The sequence below is a fragment of the Pogona vitticeps genome, chromosome 5, assembly GCF_051106095.1.
Source record: "Pogona vitticeps strain Pit_001003342236 chromosome 5, PviZW2.1, whole genome shotgun sequence".
Lineage (NCBI taxonomy): Eukaryota > Metazoa > Chordata > Lepidosauria > Squamata > Agamidae > Pogona > Pogona vitticeps.
Genome location: NC_135787.1, coordinates 24,282,945 through 24,304,518, shown reverse-complemented (window position 1 = coordinate 24,304,518; position 21,574 = coordinate 24,282,945). Strand labels below are relative to the sequence as shown.

The following is a 21,574-nucleotide window of genomic DNA, read 5'->3' as shown; positions in this document are numbered from 1 at the left end:
GATCTTTAAGAGCAAAATAATATTGGATCGTGCATGTAGTGTTCATCACTTATACTGTATATGTTTCTAGCCTGTGTGTACACTCCAGCTGCAGTTTGTTTTTAACTGACACCAATAGAATGGAAAGTAGTTGTGACTCAGATTGCAATTTTGCACATATGAAAGAGGAGAGACATACACACCCCACCCCAACATTAATGGATCTAAGGATGAGATCAGGCTGCACGTTTCTTTGGGTGTGTGTGTATGCATTATGCTAAGCCACGGATATATTTTTATATGCTTTGTTCCTTAGGCCACAAATTATCCTGGGAAACCATTCAATTCCCAATTTTGGAAATATTTTTATTAGCTTAAGCAGATTTATAAGGCAGATACTGTTACTAGAACTGAGGATTTCTCAAGAAAAATTATTTGAGCCCATTTTTAATTTAAAATAAATTTATTATGTTCATCTGTTACAATTTTCTTTTGGTAAAAGGTGATTGGGTAAATGAGAGATGAGAAGATGGAGGGGTCTCAGGACTTTAAAAGGGCAGTATAGATCTGAACAGTTTGGGAACCACTGATCTGTAGCAACCATGAGACTATAATTTTTTTTCTTGAGCCCACAAGATGTTATACTCAACACAGAATTGCTGCCGACAATCCCAATGCCATGTCATTGACCCGTGTACATTCCCATGAACTTAACTTTCTAGATGTGCTGTCATACTCTGAGTTTCCTACTTCTGCTCCATATAAACACAAGCTTGATGCGAAATGCTGAGACCCCAAGATAATAATTATGTAGGCCAAGTCTACCCTGCGTTTCATCCCTGCTAATGAAAACCCTCCTTTAACTCCCAAGTTCTAAATACTGAAAGTAGAAATATTTGCAGCACTGCAAGTATTTAATGAGCCTCATATCACCATGGATTTTTAATGTGAATGTTGCTTATCTATGTCCAGTTCTAAACTAGCTCTGAAAGACTATCTTGATTTTTAAATGAACTTTCTTATACTTGGCAGACTCATATGCCTCTAAGAAGTGGGGAAGATAAGAGGAAGCAGGGCAGCTTGACCTAATGGAAAGCAGTTTGACCATATGAGTGTTGAATGGGGAACATTTCACTCCCCCACATGTTTTGGTAACCCTGTCTGTGCTGGATGGGCCAGATTGGGGGGGGTCGCAGACTAACATACATGGAAGGTCAATGATTCCTCACTACCTACTTAACGTAGAACATAATCATAAACATGTACAGTCAAGTCAATTCTGACTCATGACAACCCTTTTCAAGGTGGGGAATTTATACTGTACAGTACTGAACAAAAACATGGATGGAACATACCTATGTGATTGTACTTCCTTGCAAGATCTTTAAAGCAATGCAGTTATGCGAACATTTTTAAATTCCAAAATGCACATACTTGCTACTACCTTTGTACCAAATTCTATGAACTTACTGTACTGTTGCCTCTTAAAAGTACTTCTAAGATGCAATCATAAATGATGTGCATAATTTTTGCATGGCTGCCTATCTGAGAGTTTACACTGAGTAAACATTTGCCTCTCCCTCCAACAAAATAATTTCTGGAGTACAGCTCCCACAGTTCTTTGATCATTAGCCATGCAGGCTGCGTTTCCTGGAATTTGATGTCCAAAACATCTAGACAGTCAAAGGTCTCCCTTTATCACCTGAAGGTCTGATGGTCTAAGAATCCAGTATCTACTGTGTTTCCCCGAAAATAAGACAGGGTCTTATATTAATTTTTGTTCCAAAAAACACAGTAGGGCTTATTTTCAGGGGATGTTTTATTTTTTTTTCATGTACAACAATCTACATTTATTCAAATACAGTCCTGTCATCTTCTTCTGGTTGCTGCACAATGGTGGAGGGTGGGGTTTCACTTAACTAGGGCTTATTTTGGGGGTAGCGCTTATATTACGAGCATCCTGAAAAATCATACTAGGGCTTATTTTCATGTTACGTCTTATTTTCGAGGAAACAGGGTAATTCCATTAAAATATCACAAAGAGAAAAAGGAAGCAAAAAGCTTCACCGGGCTAGTTAATGAAAATCACATATTACAAGTTTTTTTTTATTTTGGGGGAAGAACAAAACCTGATACATTTTCTTAGATCTCATTTACAAAAACTTATTTAAGAATCAGCTCATTCACTGCTTGTTCCAAATCAACAACAACTAAAATACAGGTAGTTGTTCCTGGGCTGCTTTTGTTTGTCTGAAGATATTAATGTTAATTCAATCATCTTTTAATACAAACAAAAGAGAAGTCCATAAATTCTAATCAAGTACAAACCACTGGGATTTGTTTGTTTGTTTGTTTTACTCTACCAGCTTCTCTCTAGGTTTTTTTAATCCAATTACAGCAAGAGAATGTCAATAAGAATAAAGGAAATGCTTGACCAACTTAGATACTTTGGAGTGGGGGGGGGGACCCTTGATAGATAGTTTTCCTGAAGATGTAACCACAATGTATTATGGTGGCCTTGGAGTTAATGGAAACTAACTAAGAAACACTAGAACTGAAAGAGTCTCTTTTCATATCTATTTCCTTAGCGGCATATTCTTTTAAAGGGTGGGTGGAAAGAGAGAATATCTCCCTTCCTCATGCTGCTGTTCCAAATCTGTGTCATTTCTATTATATAATGCAAGTAAGTGCTTGCAAAGTAAAAGTTGAATATAAAGACAATAATAATAATTGTGTGCTGTCAAGCCAATTCTGACTTACAGCAACCCTTTTAAGGCAGTACTCAGAAGTGCTTTTCCATTCCCTTCTTCTGGGTTACATTCTAGGTCTGTGCAATTTGCCTAAGGCCACACAGGCTGGCTCTTCTGAGTTTCACAGCAGGGAACTGAACTCTCAGCCTCTGTCTCCACAGCCAGATACCTATCTCACTGAGCTATCCAGCCAGCTCATAAAGGCAATAGACTATGAGGCCTCGTAGTGCAGATGCCTAGTTACTTACAGCAGTGTGTGTAAGTTGGCAAGACACTGGGTAAAAATTCTAGCAGTGACATGAAAACAGCTTCTATGCAGGCTATGAATTCAGAATGATATTGCCATACTGCCATCTACTGGATCAAAATCAATGTAAATACTATTTCCAGCTGATTTGGGGACTAATTTATTTGCAGTAAAATATCTCCCAGTTTAACAGATTGTTACAAACCCATAAGCTCAGCTTCTGCTTAGTCTCTGAGCCACTCCCGTGTGTGTGAATAAAAAGTAGCTCAAGAAGAAAGGCACTTGAGTGTGTTAAGGTCTCAGAATTATACATCAAGGGAACAGATCATTGGCTAGGGTATACCATTGATTCAAAGACATGACAATTAAGGTGCACAGAATTGACTTTATATATATATAAAGGCCCTGATTAAGCAAGTAAGGAAATGCCAAGTGGCATGCAAGTTACCCTTACATGGGCAGGAAAAAAAACCACCAGGTTACATTACAAAGTTCATTTGTATTTGTAAAATCCTTCTCCAGTCTTCTTTCCCAATTTCTTTTCTTCTACCAGCTGATTCAACAGTGGGCTTGGAGCAAAGATGGGGTTGTCTGGATATGATTCATGCCACCCTGACAAGAAAAGGCAGAAAACCAATGTTGGTGCCCAAAATAGTGTGTGTGTGTGTGTGTGTGTGTGTGTGTGTGTGTGTGTACACACACACACACACACACACACACACACACACACACACACACACACACACACACACACACACACACACACACACACACACACACACACACACAGAGTTTTCCTTAGCCTTAAAATAATCATGCCTCCCCACAATCTAGAAAAGTTGTCTGCTCAACTTTCTGGATGGGGAGGGGACATTTTCTGAATAGTAATTATGTGCTGTTAATTCAGATTCAGACTTATGGCAAACCCTTTTGGGGTTCTCTAGCTACAGAGTACTCAGAAGTGGTTTACCACTGCCATCTTCTAGGGGACCCATAAGGCCATGTCCAAGGCCATGCAGGCTCACTCTTTTCATGGAATGCACAGTGGGAAGCTGAATTCCCAACGTGTGTCTCTGTAACCAGATACCTAATTTATTCAACTAGCCAGACAGCAATAATCAGGTGCTATCATGTCAACTGACTTACAGCGATCATTTCCAGGGCTTTCTAGATACAGTGGTGCCTCGCTTAATGAGTGCACCGTTTAACGATTAATCCGCATACCGATGCAGATTTTGCGATCGCTTTTGTGATCGCATTACGATGTTGCCTATGGGGAAAAATCACTTTGCGATTTTTCCCCATAGGCAACCATTTTCCCCCATCTGACCGGCGGGAGCCTCTGCAGGACCGCTCCCGCCGCTCAGCTGGGGAAAATGTCAGCAGTGGGCGGTGCCCTCAGAAGGACCCCGAAGCCACCGCCCGACTGCCGACATTTTGCCTTCCCAGCTCTCAAAGGGCCCCCCTCCGACATTGGAGAGAACCCCTTTGAGAGCTCGGAAGGCTCTCAGCGGCGGCGGGGGCAGGGTAGGGTGGATCCGGGAAGCTTCCAGGCAAAGCACTGGAAGCCGTCCAGAACACACACACCCTGCCGCCGCCGCCACTTGAAGTCGCCCCGCGCTGCCTATCCCAGTCATGCTAGCATGACTGGGATAGGCGGCGCGGGTTGGCTCCCCGCGGCTGGGGCAGGGTAGGGGGGTCCGGAAGGCTTCCAGTGCTTTGCCTGGAAGCCTTCCGGACAACCCCCCACCCTGCCGCCGCCACCGCCGCTGCTTGGATCCGCCCCGCGCTCAGCCGAGCACGGGGCGGATCCAAGCCCAGGATGGGTAGAAACGCCGGCCGGCTGTTGCGAAAGAGGGAGGTGGAGGTCCCCGCTCTCCTTCGTAAGAGCCGGCCGGCGTTTCTACCCAGCTGGGCAGCGGGCTCTTGCAGAGGAGGGAGGTGGCTCCCTCCTTGCAAGAGCCTGCCTCCCAGTTGGGTAGAAAGGCTCTTGCGAAGGAGAGCAGGGACCTCCACCTCCCTCCTTCGCAAGAGCCGGCCGGTGTTTCTACCCAGCTGGGCAGCGGGCTCTTGCAGAGGAGGGAGGTGGCTCCCTCCTTGCAAGAGCCCGCCTCCCAGCTGGGTAGAAAGGCTCTTGCGAAGGAGAGCAGGGACCTCCACCTCCCTCCTTCGCAAGAGCCGGCCGGCGTTTCTACCCAGCTGGGCAGCGGGCTCTTGCAGAGGAGGGAGGTGGCTCCCTCCTTGCAAGAGCCCGCCTCCCAGCTGATCGGCGGTTCCAAAATGGCCACCAGTTTCGCGCCCCGCTTACCGAGGGCGTGAAAATGGCGGCGGTATGGAGGAACTTCGCTGAATGGTGAGTACGGAAGCCATTGGAATGCATTAAACTAAGTTTAATGTGTTCCAATGGCTTTTTGCTTTCCGTTTAACGAAGTTTTCACATAGCGAAGGTTAATCCGGAACGGATTAACCTCGCTATGCAAGGCACCACTGTATACAGAACTCAGAAGAGGTTCTCCATCCCATTCTTCCAGGGGGTACCCTGGGACTGTCCAACTTGCCCAAGGCTATACAGCCTGGCTCTTCTCCACAGTGGAAAATAAAACTTTCAGTATCTAGCTCTGCAGCCAGATAACCTAACTAACAGAGCCATCCCGTCCCAAAATTGGGGCGTAGGGGGATAAGAGCATTGGTTTTCCTTGGATTGCGATGGGGAGCATGCATTCTGTTCCTTCCCTTTGTCCAACTCCACTTTCAATCCTTTACAAAGAACTGCAGTTCTTCATCAACTATACATACTTACTTTCTTACTTAAGGTATTTATATGTTGCCTTTATCCTAAAAGGAGCCAAGGCAGCTTACAGTATTAAAAGAAACAATATTAAAAGCTAAAATAACAAATTATTACAGTATTTAAAAAGAATTAAACAAATATATTAAAACATACAAGTAAAAGTAGTGTTTAAAACACATTAATACCAACAAAAACACAATAGTCCCATTAAAAGAAAAACACCTTTGACAGTCACTAAGGGAAAGGCTGCCTGAAGATAAAGGTCTTTGCTTCTCTGTGAAAGGAGAGCAAAGAAAGGCCAGCTTGGCCTCCAGTGGGAGGAAGGTCTCTAGAGTCTGGAAGCAGCGACGGAGAAGGTCCTCTCCCATGTCTCACTAATTGTATCTGTGAAGGTGGTGGAGCTTACAGAAAGGCTTCCCTGGAATATCTTAAAACCCAGGCAGGCTCATACAGGGAGATATGGTATTTCATAGAGTTTAGACTCCAACCATTTATAGGGTTAAAACAGACTCAAACCATTTAGAGCTTTACAGGTTAAAACCCAGCACTTTGAACTGTGCCCAGAAAAAGACTGGCAGCCGGTGGATTTTTTGCAGTTGGGGAGTTATTTGATGCCTGTAACCACCTGCTGACCACTTAGCAATCTAGATGGAGCATTTTGAGTCTGCTGAAGTAACTGTGACAGTAACCATCCCACCTCATATCAGAAAGAAACCCAAAACGCCACAGTAAGAAGCCATTACGATTTCTCGGAAAGAAACAGGTTTCTCACCTGAAGAAAACGGAAACAGAGTTCAACAGGGCTGAAAGAGCATTGATTGTACGAAAAACAGGAATAGAGAATAAATGGGTAACGCCAATTACAATTATTTAAATGTGCAATACACTGGATTTGTTTTCGGATACAAGGAAAATCAATTTGTTTTGTTTTTTTAAATCTCACTTTGATTGCTTTTGGAAAACATACATACCATCTATAATATATTTAGTGGTATCCAAACCGACATAGTCCAGGAGTTCAAAGGGGCCCATGGGATAGCCTGCCCCCAACTTCATGGCAACATCAATATCTTCCTTTGATGCATCTCCTAGAGACAATATTGACAGGCCCATCAGCGAAGTTCAGCAGCATCCACTCTCCCTTTCATGACATATTGGTGCAGTTTTCCATCACAAAGCAACAGCACTTCACAGAACCTCAAAGTGGCAGCTTTCAAGAACACAGTATCCACTAAGGATTTGCTGTGGATATTGGACCTCCCGTGGCTTTGAACAGAGATCAGAGATGCAGCCAATGACTATATGGTGCCTGGAGTTCAACACACAGTGGTGTACTTCCTGCTATGCTTTCTCCTGTCTCCATCCAGTTACCAGGGAAAAGGAGAAACACAAAAGTATTTTCAATACAGCTGTAGGTATATGCATTCAAGTTGCAAGACAACACACACACATACACACACACAAACACCTTTTTGGTGTCTCAAAGAAACTACACATGCAGTCTATAAGAGCAGTAAGAAACAAATGACTATCCAGATGTTAGATTCTAACAGGAGTTGGAATTCTAACTCCAGTTCCAGACAATGGACCTAAATCAGCATCTGCTTTACATGACAAAGGTTGCAGATTTAATCCCTGGAATCTTCAGGGAGAGCTAGAAAAATTCCAGCCTGAAATTCTGGGCCACTGTAGTATGGGTCTAGAAGGACACAGGGTCTGATTCAATATTAGGCAAATTTTTGAGTTTCTATGGTCAGGCATGGCGAGAATACTTAATTCAGCAACACTGAGAGGGATAAAATCTCCTCACCCTGCACTTGAGAAGAGAACCTTGCAACTGCGTGTGATTATTTAAAGTTAACAAGCTCTATTCAGATGAGCCCTTCCTTCTCAAAAGGAGGGCAATGGGGGACTACGCATTTTTGAAATGATCAACACAGACACTTCGAGAAATGAATTTCTCTCTTAGTTTTATTTGCAAAAAAAGGAAGCCTCACAAAAACACCTGCGTTAGAAAATGCAAGATCATGATTATTAAAATATGAATTTTAGAACAAAGCAAATGTAAATAGTCTGTTGAGAACTCCAGCAATATTGAAAATGTCTACAGAAGAAACAAAGCTTAAATATCACTGCTTGCCTAGAATAATATCCTAGAATCCTTTACAGGATACAAAGGGCTGAATCCTGCCAGGAAACACATCTCCACGGAAGGAGTGCTTTGTACAATCTCTGCTTGCATTTATACAAGCTGGAGATCACTGTGATCAGTGGGACTTCCACATGCATAAGTATGACGTGGAGATCCCCCTTGTCAAAATAAAAAAATAATCAAAAACTCAAAAAAGGACAGCCACACATGGAACAAGATGTTGTGCCCATGGTGACAACAAACAGGATTTGGTCCAATGTTTCTGTGGAATTTCCTCAACAGGCGAAGCAATAAAGACAGCAAGATAAAGTTTGGTACACTGTATGCTAGAATATTTTTTTCATCTTAGTATTTTTGTGTTTTTTTTTAAATTTTGTATTATTTTATTTATTTTTTGCCTAAAGACTGAAGACCAAGGCATTAACTATTGATGGTTTCATGTGTAGGAATTACAGTGTGGTCCATTTTTTGCCAATATTCTACTACAATAATTATTTTTTTGCAAACTGATCTATGCAGTTGAACCAAAACACCATCCTACAGTGAGATAACAATCTATTTACTATGACACCTTGTTCAGCACACCCTCTCCTGCTGTTCCCCTAGTTTGCAAGTTCGAAATACTCCCAAGTCCTCTTTTCCCCCTGAAGTCACAGTGAAAGCTGTAATCAGGACATTTCTATTCAAAGATGGATTTAAAACGTATTTAATAATAAAAGGCCACATCTATTATTTCATCCATGTAAATTTAATAGTTACATATTTTATGCACACAGAAAAGCAACATTTAGTTGATGCACTTCATATGTCGATGTTTTAGACAGAACCAAGGGCTGTTTGTGCAATGCCACTCCTCTACATTTAAAAAGAAAGAAAAGAAAAGAGATCACTAATTTGTTCCTATTCTGCCTTTGAGGAGTAATTAGCGGTATTTGTTGATGGATGAGCAAGAAGTATGGTTAATTTTGTTTCACAAGCTGAAGACACTTTTATGATCTACAAAGGGAGCTTTTAATATTTAAAATGTATTTACAGAGATCTTGATAATGGAGTCCTTTCATCTGTAAAAGAAGGCTCTCTTCCAAATAAAATGTTTGAAATAACATTCTTTACTAGCAGACAGGTATGAAAGGGGGCTTAAGTCTAAACAGATATACACTTTCTCTTTAGCTCATCACAGAGCAAGTGGGTTTCCTCTGAAGAAGACAAGGCCTGCTTCAAGAGGTAAGTAGGTTTGAGATTTCAAAGATGATATTACTAATTCTCCATTTCCATCAACACAGCATCTGAGCAACAACTGCTCCCTAAGTACTTTATTCCACCAGTTAATGGACTCCAGCTCACCCTCTTTTGCCCCCTCTGTACTACTTAAGTGATCATTTAAGTTACTGTGGTTACGCTGTTCTATGCTGTTAAGTGAACCATGATAAGGTTTTTGAGGTACATAAGATGATTGAGGAGTCATTTTTCAAGGAGGTATATGAACTGATCAAGGAGTTGTTTTACAGTTCCAACATACCTCCAGTGAATTTCCATATTTGAACCAATATACATGCATACTGAACGCAAGTCTTCTGAGTCCTAGTTCAATACTCCATCCACATATAGTGTTGTACTGCAGAAGGGCAGAACCTGAAATACTATTTCTCTCACCAAGGCAAGGCCGAACCCCAAGATACTTCATATCTGAGGCAGAACAACAAACGGCACCCCCACCTACCGAAATCAAGGGGCACAATACTCAACCTGAGGTAAATTATTCCAACACATGAGGTGGAAGCTCTCCAAAGCACCTCTCCCCATCCCAGGAGGAAAAAAATAAATTACCAATTTTCTGCCCTTCTTTCTGACCTCCAAAATCTGCCTCCTGAAGTAGTCGCCTCACCTTGACTAATAGTAAGGTCAACCATCCCAAAGGCTAAATAGTACCTCTGGTTCATCACAACACAGATAGTAATTACCAAAATGAACAGCCACAATCAATAAGAGCCAAGTTTAATTAGCACCACAAAATAAGCCAACAGTATTGTATAAACACCATTCGTCTTTACCTCTCTCAAAAAGTCGAATTGCTTCCATCAGGTAAGGCACAAGCAGTCTGTTGACAACAAACCCTGGAGTGTCCTGTGAATAGAAGATGGAGAGTAAAACAGATCATTTTTATCATATAATTAAAATATTACAATAAGAATATTATTTGAATAGGTGTCCTAGGCTACGAAAAACAGAAGGATCATCACAAGAGTGGAACACTTTTTGTTGTTGTGCCAATAATACATTGGCATTTATATATAACACTTTAACATTTCCTAAGTGTTTCACAGACACATGCTCTTATTGTAACTCACAAAATAAGCTGGGAAGCAAGTGGCATTTCTCTGTCCTGTGGCCATCTAATGAACTGACAGCAGATCTGAACTGGGGACCAACTAAAGCCCATCTCTCTCTGCTGCTACAACTTATCATTTAGAGACCACAGCTTATGTTGCTGAGCAGAATTCAACAAATTTCCCTATCTCCCACAAAGATCTTCCATTTGATTTGGACTAAACATCTAAATTGGAAGAAAATCTGTAGCTAGTCTGGCCAGAAGAGAGAGAGTAGTTGAACTTTCATTCTAACAGTACACAGTTGGCATCCTGACATTGTGTATGCATCAATTTTCCTTACTGTTGAGGCAATACAAAGGGTTAAAACTGTTTTCACATTCCATAGGGAGCACTTACAAAGCCCAAAGGAGGCTCTAGAAGGGTTTCACACCTCCACCTTTATCTTTTTCTAAAAGTCAACAAACGTTGCATGGGGCAGGAAGAAGCACTGGTCACTCATAGGCTGTAGCAAAATAGCCAGTGCCACCAAAGCAGTTGCCTGCACCTTCTTCTGGATTGTCCACAAACTACAGTATTTGATATACATTCTACATTCCAGATACCCAGAGGTTGGAAAGAACACATTCCAAGTAATGATATTATTTATAAAAAGTTATTTCTGAACATAATGGTTGTTTTGCAAAGAATAAGATACGAACAGCTATATTGTCTCCATTTTGTGTAATGAGTAACTTTTTCTTGTTACATTTTGATGTTTTTGATGGGATTCATATCCCTCCCCTTTTAGGTGGACTTTTTTTTAATGCAACATAAATGTGTACTTATTGGGGCTTTGTAACAATGTACACAATGAATTCCTTTTAAAAGTTGGCTTTCCAAGTTCACAACTGCCATAAAGGAGGTATCATTGCCTCCTTAAAAAAATCCACTATTAAGTTTTCTCTGAGTTCCTTCTCTATTTAAATCTAGGGTTGGGAACTTGTGGCTTTCCAATTGATATTGGACAGTATCTTCCACCAGTTCTATCCAACAGAAGTCACTGGTGAGAGAGACAATTGGAGCGCGAGCTGAGCCACATTCAGAGGGCCACGGGTTACCCATTCCTAATCTGAATAAAAAAGACAACTTGGTAAAAAATGATTTCAGAAAAATCCTAGTTGTGATCTGACAAAACCCAGTCTCCTTTAATTTAATATCTACTCACCTTGCACGATACTGGATTCTTCCCAAGGGCTTTGCTGAAATCCACGAGGGACTCAAAAGTCCTCTGACTGGTCATTGGTGTCTTGATAACCTAGGAAGAAAGACATCACCAAGGTGGAGGGACACGGATATTTCCTTACATCATCAATCTGTTACTTTTCTTGAAGCAACTATTATGTCGAAGAGGCTACAACCAAATGATAGTCAAGTCTTAACAGTCAAATTTTGCTCTGCTCATGTCCAAGCAATTTGGTATCTTGCCACGAACAAGGAGATGTGCTGGTGTACAGTGGTGGATTACTCGTATCCCAAATAGGAATAGCTCAAAACCATGAACTTTCTGTCCATTGTTTGTTTGCCACAACATCCTAACTAAGCAATCCGCTTTATTTCTTCCCCAATAGGCCAGGGAAAGAATCTGAAAACAAACCCTGGAGAGAAGAGGATGACATGTCTGTCCTACTTTAAGGATTGCCACGGGATACAAACTTTAAGTTCACTCAAGGGATGTTTTGTTTATTTGCTCATTTATTTACATTTCAACAGAAAGGGGAAAAGCAAGACAGCTCCAGTACTAATCACTGACCTGACATAATAAGGCTGCTTTGATTTTCAATATGAGATGGTAATTTTAGAGACAGTCCTCCTACCCATAAGCAACTACCATTTATATTCTTTACTTGCAAACAAATGGTAATGTGCAGGGGCCACAATCCAGCCACACAGTTATTTAAAATGTACCTGAAAATGCTAGAATTGGCTATGAATGAGCTTACAGGGCAGTGCCATCTCTTCTAGGTACCAAGCAAGTAATTCTCATCTTTTGACTCTCTAGTGTTTTGGACCTCATCTCCAAGAAATCTCAGCCCATATGGCCAATGGGCAGGCATTCTGGGAGTTGACGTTTAAAGTGGACCCAAAGGCTGAAAACTACTGCACTAAACCACAACACAAGCAGAGACCTTTATGTTTCTAATAGAGATTCACATAAAGATTTCTTCCATCAGCAGTTAAAGTCCCACTAATTCAAATGGTCTTAAAAAGAATAATAATAATAATCTCAAAACTGCAGAGATGAAAGGGATTCATTGAGGCCAGCCCCTGTCAAGAGGTCATAGTGGGGAATCAAACTCCCAACCCCTAGCTCCACATCCAACATACATAAACCGCTGAGATATCCAGAAGTTTGGTGAATTACCCAAATGCTACGAAAAGGTTTTAAAAGACCACAACGAGCATGGCCAGCTTTAAAGCATAATGTTAGCACTATGAGATGGATCATTCTCTCAATCATTAATGTTGGAAGGTTCACCATTAAAAACACACAGTTGTGCACCAGGATACTTCTCAATGCCTTTACTTTAAAATTGGAATTCATACTTCTTAGATTAAGGCAGGAGAATAGCAGCAAAGAGAATCTGAATAGCAGAGAGAATCTCAACAGCAGAGAGGCAGTAGTGCATACTGAGCATCCTACAATTTGTATTCTGAATCCTCTTACCTCTACAAGTTTCATCAGAGGCACGGGGTTAAAGAAATGTAGGCCACCGAACCGGTCCTGCCTGGTGGTAGCATTGGCTAGGTCTGTTATGGGCAAGGATGAAGTGTTGCTGACAAATATTGTATGTCTGCAAAGAAATGGTGGGCAGTTCAGCTCAGTTATAATTTTCTGCTTCAATAACTATAAATACAATAATTTATAGTTAACATACCTATAAATTCAAATGAAGACAGATAATATCTGCCTATGGTTTTAATTAAAAATGTATCTCTTGACAGAAGTTATTGCAATGAAAAGAAGGGAGTGCATCTCAAAACATAATGAGCCATGAGCCAATATTAGTGCCACATAGATTGCAGTGTTTCCTGTTATAGTAGGGATATTTAATACAAAGATTTATATGAAGACACTGGACAAAATCCTGATGTATAATTTTACACCAGACTGGGTACCAGATACATTTAATTTCAGGTAATTAAAAGCTTCATGTCCACTTACTTCCTTTAGTTACTGAGGTTGGCCAAAGCTCCCTGTTGCCCCGGGGAAGCCTTTTGGAGCCCCAAAATGGTGGGCAGGGAGTCTTTAATAGAATCATCATCATCATCATCATCATCATAAAAATGTTGCCAGATTGCAGCCACCAGAATCAGCAGTGACGCCAGTGATGCAGTGGCCATTTTTTATTATTAAAGGCTTCTCCCTGCTCTTGCCCCAGTCCTCTTGCTCCCAAAGAGTTTTCCAGGGCAAAAAGGAGTCCTAGTGAGCCTCAGGAAGGAGGAAGACAGGAAACTTCTGATTACCTCAACACTCAATAAAATCTATTCCTATATCTGCTGAAATGCTCCAGGCATTCAATCTGAATCACATGGAGCCAAGTTGCACCAACAGGACTTTGGCCTCTGTTAACAACAAATAAGGCATGGTATTGGAAACTCACTCTTTGGATATGCATCAAGGAATAAGATGGATAGCACAATATATATCCACCTTTCAACATTTAAACTCTGTGTAATTAGGTTTTTTAAAAAGCTTCATTGGCGTAACAGCCACAGACAGGCTTTCAAATTTTCATCAATAGCTTTCAGGTCTAGAAAAAACAGTATGCACGGCATGTGGTTTTAGAATTCAAATTCCAGCACAGAATTAAAGCTTTCACGTCCTTTAAAATCAAAGCATCCCTTGACAACCCTCAATAAAATCTATTCCTATATCTGCAGCACCACCTAGTGGGAAATGTAACAAGACCTGAAAGAGAGCTGTTGAGAAATCACCCTGAGCTTTCCTTTCTGCTTGATCAATGACCCAACACCACCAATGTGTTAAGTTCATAAAAAGTTTAGAAAACAGTCCTTCCTTAACTCATTACACAATAACAGCTCTGACCTGGTGGTGCCTTGTCTTGCTGTTAACATGTCATCAATCTGCTTCTGAATTACAGTGGCCATATGAATGAATGGGACCTTCTAAAAGGTCCTATTATTAACAGCCCAGCCCAGGTTTTACAGGCTTCCTTTATTAAATCAATTCACTTCATATTGGGCTTTCCTCTTTTCCTATTTTACACTTGTTCCTTAATCTGAAAGAAAAAGTCCAAACCTGCAAAAAAGGCTGGTAGAAAAAAGGAAACTCAAATATATTTTGTGGATAATCTGGTCACTGCGTGATTAAATCACAAAAATACACATTTTTGATTCAGGTTTACTATAATTATTTGTCACCAAGTTGATTTCAATTTATGGTGACCCTCCCAGAGTTTTCTGCATACGAAGTTCTCAGATATGGTTTACCAGTCACTCCTTTTGTAATATTTTATTGTGCTTTTTATGCTCTTATATTCCGAATTAAATTCTAACTTTCAAAATTGTTTGGGCTATGCTCATTTTTAGAACTGCTTTGTAGAATATTGATTTACTCTTCTGCACAATAATACAGTCTCTCAGAACATACAGCAGCAGCAAACCTTGGTGCTGTAATCAGCAGAAGGCATGGGAAGGACTTATTTCAATAATTCATTCGAGGTTGTTCTTTGGTACAGGAAAATCTTTAATCATTTCCTCACAGGCAGAGATGTGCTCCACCTTTATTCCTTTTAGAAGTTAACAGCCCAAGCGACTGTCAAGGACAAGAGTCAAGAGGATCTTCAAATAGTAAGTTATCATAGAATTATAAACTGGAATTATGAATTTCCAAACTTGTGTGGATCTAAATCTTTATCCAGAAAGCTACATTTGGGAGAATCACAGGCTTTATTAATGGCAAAGAAGCCCAAGAGAGCCCTAAGACAAAAGAATAGGATATATTTTTCTACATAATTTTGTTGGAAGTCTTAGCATGAACAGAAAAGCACAGTTCCCAAACAGACCACAATTTATCCGGAAATAAGTCACATACTGTACATCCTTTCTCTCAGACCCTGTCTCAATTGCCTGTATCTTTTACTTCGGATATACAAGAGTAACAAATCTAATCTTCAGAGAGGTATATATGACAGCCAAAAGAACAAGCATTCAAAGCAGAAGTTTCATTATGCCTAGATTCATTAGTCTTCAAACTTCCGTGTATCTAATATATATGGGCCAATCTGCATACTGAGTTCCACATGACCTTTAAAACAATGGGTTCTGTGGGAAACATTATAAACCAACCATTTTTATTTGGCACAAGCTATTTCACAAGATTGCTACCTCCTACTTTACAATGCTTTGCTTCTAAAGACTAAAATGATTTAAAACACAGACACACACTTTGCTTAGTCATTTATTTTGAAGAAAAACAGGTGCTTAGGGTCCTGATGGACATTAGGAACTTGATAGGCACCTCCTCAAATAAAAGTAACCAATATACATTCGGCTTTTAAAAAGCATGTTCCATGAGAAGTCTCCAATTAAGTGGCTTCTCCAACAGAACAGCAGCCAGCCACTTTGGTTCAATTCCAGTGGAACTCAACACATGCTGGAGTTGAACCAAAACAGAGTGACTTTATCTGCACCTAAAAAAAGAGTAGCCCCTGACAGAGACTCAGAAAGATACAGGGAGGAATGTTCTCAGGGCTGGCTAGTTTACTCTAGCAAACATGTCATCTGATTGCCAACTTTAGGAGTAAACCAGCTCATCCCTGCAGAGGGTGAAAAAGTAGGCTAACTGCCCATGTAGTCACTGATAAAGGTCCGCATAGTCAACGCTATGGTTTTTCCAGTAGCGATGTATGGAAGTGAGAGCTGGACCATAAAGCAGGCTGACCGCTGAAGAACTGATGCTTTTGAATTGTGGTGTTGGAGGAGGCTCTTGAGAGTCCCCTGGACTGCAGAGAACAAACCTATCCATTCTGAAGGAAATCACTGGAAGGACAGATCATGATGCTGAAGCTCCAATACTTTGGCCATCTCATAAGAAGAGAAGACTCCCTGGAAAAGACCCTGATGTTAGGAAAGTGTGAGGGCAAGAGGAGAAGGGGACGACAGAGGATGAGATGGTTGGACAGTGTCACTGAAGCTACCAACATGAATTTGACCCAACTCCGGGAGGCAGTGGAAAACAGGAGGGCCTGGCGTGCTCTGGTCCATGAGGTCTCGAAGAGTCGGGCACGACTTAATGACTAAACAACAATAGTCACTCTTATATCTAAATATATTAGGGCAAATAAGTAGATAACAATTGCTTTTGAGGTTAGTTCTGAAGGAAATTAAGAACATACTCTGGTGCAAACTTATCCAGTGTCTTGAAGAGCTCATTCTTCACCGATAAGTTTTCCACAATTGCCTCCACTACAAGGTCAGTACTGTGTACTACAGAGACTGGATCTGTGCTTGTGGTCAAGTTCTTTAACGTTTTTTCAATGAACTCCGCACCAGCCTGGGAAGTTGGAGAAATAACAGAACCTGATAAACACTTTTTAAATTGCATTTTGTATATTTTAACCACATGTTTTATGAACTGACTGTACATTTTTAAACTGCATTTTGTATATTTTAGCCACATAATATGTTTTATGAGCTGGTCACCTGACCATAATAAATAAATTCAAAGAACGTGGTCATAGATTTTTATTTTTTGGTCATAAGAAGTATTCTCCCTTCAGCTGCAATGTTTCAACAACCAAAACAATAACTTCTGTAAATATCAGGATTCTCTGATAGCTATGTGTGAATGCCTGCCCTCTTTATACCACTGCTCCACATTCAACAAGTTAATATTACATTAGTAAAGTAAATTAGCCTTTTGTTTCTGTTCATGGGGTATTCTTGGCAAAGATACTGGAGTGGCTTGCCAATTCCTACTCCAGGTGGATTGTGTTTAGTCGGAACTCTCTCCACTATGCTATGGGGTCACGAAGAGTCGGACACAACTAAACAACAACAAAGTAAATTAACCCAAAGAAAAGCAAACTACCTTATTAACCTAGAAACACTGTTGCATCTCATTCTCATGATAGAATATATTCCCCAATTTCTGTTCTCTAGGTATAACTCCAATAACAAAAACACAAAGCATAGATTTCTACTCTTCATTAATCTCAGCTCAACTCTGCAGAATCTTTTCTAGTGGTCTGCCCTGACATGGGTGCTGCTGAAGAATTCCAGGACCTACATGTGGAAATCCCACCTACCTCCAAATTAGAGTTCCAGAGACACTACTAGTAACACACCTCAATATGAGTTCTAATGCCCAATCCAATCCAATCCGGTCCAACCCAAAGCATCTCTTTAACATACACACATCTAGCAAGCGGTTATGTGAAAAAAAAAGCATGGCCTGTCCAATGGTTTTTAAATCAAGTATTTATGGTGTAATGTTTTTAATGTATTTAGCTCAGGTTTTGTCTTTATTTTCATTTATATTTTCGTTTTACTGCAACCCACAAACCATTTTATTTTTTCACTCTTTTGTGCTTCTGAGGGAATGGTCAAATAAGACAAACAACCACAAGCTTGTCTAAGGGTGCAGCCTGCAAAAAAAAATGCAGAAAATGCTATAAGAATGAGATGGACTGATTTGCATTTTTTCCTGTTGATGTAAAAGCAAATACTCATCAACTTAGAGTTTTCCTCCCCTCAATTTATAGTTTTGGCCTCCACTGAACAGGCTTCTCTCTCTCTCTCTTTAAACACTGGATCCATTCAAATTCGTGCAGGTGAAGAACCAGTGCAGAAAACTGTGATCTTTTGCTTTCTCCTGTTCCTCTCCAGGATCATTTCTTCTTCTTCTTTTTTAACAGTTTGGTGCCAGTGCCATTACACTTGGGCACCCAGGCCGGGGTGGGAGGGTGGGGGGGAGAGAGAAGAAATATAGAACAAGAGGAGGAAACAAGATGAGGAAATTGCCATTCTGCCTCCTTTTTTACAGCTTATTAAGTAGTTCTTTTGTAGCTATGCTTTCTGAAGGGCCTTAGGAGAGATACATTAACAAGCTGCAAATAAGGCTTTTCGCTAGTTTCTTCCTCTCCCTGTATGGAAGATAGATGCAAGGTTTTTTTTAATTCTCACAGCTCCCTTTTGCACAAATAGAATGTTGGAAAATGATCCATGCACAGGCATTTTCTTTTATTTGAAAGCTCCCATAGCTGACCGTGGAGCTGAGAGAGGTGTATAAACTTGTTAACTCACAGTCTGTCTAGGCATTAAAGATCAAAAGAAACAAATAAAACAAGTTTGTCACATTGAACCACTGCCATTCCCATCATTTATGAATATTAAGATATACCTCTGGTTTGTCTGCAAACTTTTTCTTTGTCATTCTTTTCAGACTATCTTCAATTCCTTTCTTGGAGTTGTTTAGTATTTCTTCTGTCTGATCCACTAGTATCACTGTGTGGCCAGTGGCTGCAGCAATCTATTGAGAAAAAGAAGGTAAGGAAAACATAAGGCCAAAGTGGTCAGCTGGTACGGAAGAAAAAAAACACTTCAAAGAAGCAAGATGGGGGAAAGGAACCCTTTTTAAAAAAAGATTTGTGTAACAAATCTGAATACATTTCTAGCCTTTACCACAATTATATTCCACCTTTTCACCAAGAGGGATAGTATGGTATTCATTTCCTGCTCTCATGGTATTCTCACAATAAATCTGTGAGGTTCTGGTTGATTCCCAATCATGCAGTCAGCTTAATGGCTGCGTGTGAATTCAGACATGATTTTCCTCAGCCCTCTTCCACTACACCACATCACTTGCTGGTTTAAGTATGAGTCTCAAACACTGTCCCTAAAAAGCTCAAGAAATAACCTGGTATGGTTCAGAAGCTGCCAAGTTGGATAAAGAGCTCCTTCTGGCTCCTCAGCATCAGACACTTTCTCCTGAGGTGGATCTAAACAAAAGGCATCCATGACTGAACACAAGTGCTTATGAATGCAGCGGCAGGCGAGTTCAGGAAGCTGCACAGGACCCTGATGAATATTAGAAGCTTGACGGGTTTATTTTCTTTCAAAATGAAAGTAGTCAATGTACACATCGTTTTCAAAATACATGTTTAATCTAACATACCATTCAGTCTGATATAAGTGCCAAAGAACCAGGCCAATTCATGGGCTGGTCCCATAAATAAAGAGTTTTTAAAAAATTAAGAAAGCCCTAGATAAACATAAGGGAAGGAGGATATTTCCAGGTACACATATATATGTTTTCTTTGAACTCCAGAATATTTCAAATTATCTCAACCAATTTTAGCTTCTATTTTGTATCTGATTCAACTTTCCTTTTACCAGAATCTGAAGATGAAAGTGAATGCACCAAAAAATGATCCCGGAAGACTGGACTCAAAAAGCTTTCAACTCAAACCAAATGATGTTTCTGTATCATCAAGAAGATTATCTCTCTTCTCTCTACTATTAGGCAAACAGTATTTATGAAATCAAAAGATCTCTGTAAGTCTACAAATGTCATGATCCTGATTAGGGACAAGAATTAAAGCAACCTATGCAGATAATTGGTTGTCATAATACCCTGACTTATTTTTAGTCCTGGGAAAGAAACAAAATGGAATTGTACTCATAATAATTTCATAATCTTAGAACTGCACAGCTAGAAGGGACCTTGCAGATCATCAGGTTCAGCCCTTGTCAAGGAGGCACAGTGGGGAATTGAACTCCCAACATCTCTCTCTGCAGCTAGATACCTAAACCACTGAGCTATCCAGTAGTTCTGATGCCTGAAGACAGAACACCAAGCATTTCCAGAGATGTTAAGGGACAATTTTGCTGCAAACAGAAGATAAAATATCTCAGCCAACATTCTGGAAGAATGACCCTACATGAATTACCATTGTAAAAGGCAGTCAGCAAGAATCACTTTAGGGCTTTGAACCTTCATCTACTACAGCCACACCTATTTTCTGTCTGCAAGAAGCTTTCAATAAAGGCAGCTGACTTTTAATTCTGCCTTTCAAGAAATCTCTTTTGCAACACTACTCATGTCATAAGACCAGCCAGTGACAAAAAAATTCTTTGAAACAACGAAGTTTTCATGTAAGCTAGAAGGGCTCTATAATTCTTAGAAGATGTTAATGAGAATTATGCTGTGAAAATCATACTGAAAAGATTTGCTAAAATTATTATGTGCTGCATCCAAATATGGCAGCCTTAGTAGAGTTTTAAAGGTTTGTGAGGTATTTAAAGAGTGGTTTTGAGTTATTTAAGGAATGGTTTTATCATCAGCCAAATGGGACATGGTGGCGCTGTGGGCTAAACCTCAGAAGCCTGTGCTGCAGGGTCAGAAGATCAGCAGTCGTAAGATCAAATCCATGTGACGGAGTGAGCTCCCGCTGCTTTGTCCCAGCTCCTTGCCAAGCTAGCAGTTCGAAAGCATGCAAATGCGAGTAGATAAATAGGTACCACCTCGGTGGGAAGGTAAAACGGCGTTCCCTAGTCACGCTGGCCACGTGGCAACGGAAACTGTCTTTGGACAAGCGCTGGCTCTACGGCTTAAGCCAGGATGAGAAGCACCCCTTAGAGTCGGACACGACTGGACTAAAAATGTCAAGGGGAACCTTTACCTTTACCTTTATCATCAGCCAACCCCCAATCAGTTTCAATGATTGATCAGGGAGTTGAACGCAGGTCTCCTAAATTCTAATCCATCCAATCTACTATGCCACAAAACTGCCATAAATATCGCAAGTTAGCATAACCCAGCTGGACAGTAGTGCCTTGCAAGATGGGTGCTTCGTTTAACGATGAATCCGCATTATGATGAGGTTTTTGCGATCGCAAAACGATGTTTTGAATGGGGGAATTTCGCTGCGCTATGATCAGTTCCCTGTTTCGGGAACCAATTTTCGCTTCCCGACTATCAAAACAGCTGATCGTTGGGTTTTCAAAATGGCTGCTGGATGCTCAAAATGGCTCCCCGCTGTGTTTAGGAGCCATTTTTCGCTGCACAAGCACCTGAAAATGGCCGCCCCTATGGAGGATCTTCGCTAGACTGTGAGTTCTTAGCCGATTGGAACGCATTAACCAGGTTTTAATGCGTTTTAATGGCTTTTTTATTTTCACTTTACGACGTTTTCATTCTACAGCGATTTCGCTGGAACGAATTAACGTCGTAATGCGAGGCACCACTGTAGTTGTTTTGTACGGTACCTAAAAGGCTGTCTAAGCAAAGTGTCTCTGGGAAAATTAAAGGTTATTTGAGTC

General features: G+C 40.6%; 1 protein-coding gene across 1 annotated transcript in view; it reads right to left on the bottom strand.

The window, feature by feature from the left end:
- Positions 1-423: 423 nt before the first annotated feature.
- Positions 424-21,574, bottom strand: part of HADH (hydroxyacyl-CoA dehydrogenase) — a 32,520-nt gene continuing 11,369 nt past the window's right edge. The window contains exons 2-8 of the mRNA XM_020796401.3: positions 18,654-18,782; positions 16,648-16,805; positions 12,954-13,080; positions 11,454-11,543; positions 9,971-10,043; positions 6,739-6,855; positions 424-3,588 (exon numbers count right to left, since the gene is read on the bottom strand). Of these exons, the coding sequence (XP_020652060.2) occupies positions 3,470-3,588; positions 6,739-6,855; positions 9,971-10,043; positions 11,454-11,543; positions 12,954-13,080; positions 16,648-16,805; positions 18,654-18,782 (813 nt within the window). The 3' untranslated portion in view covers positions 424-3,469. The remainder of the gene's footprint in view (positions 3,589-6,738; positions 6,856-9,970; positions 10,044-11,453; positions 11,544-12,953; positions 13,081-16,647; positions 16,806-18,653; positions 18,783-21,574) is intronic.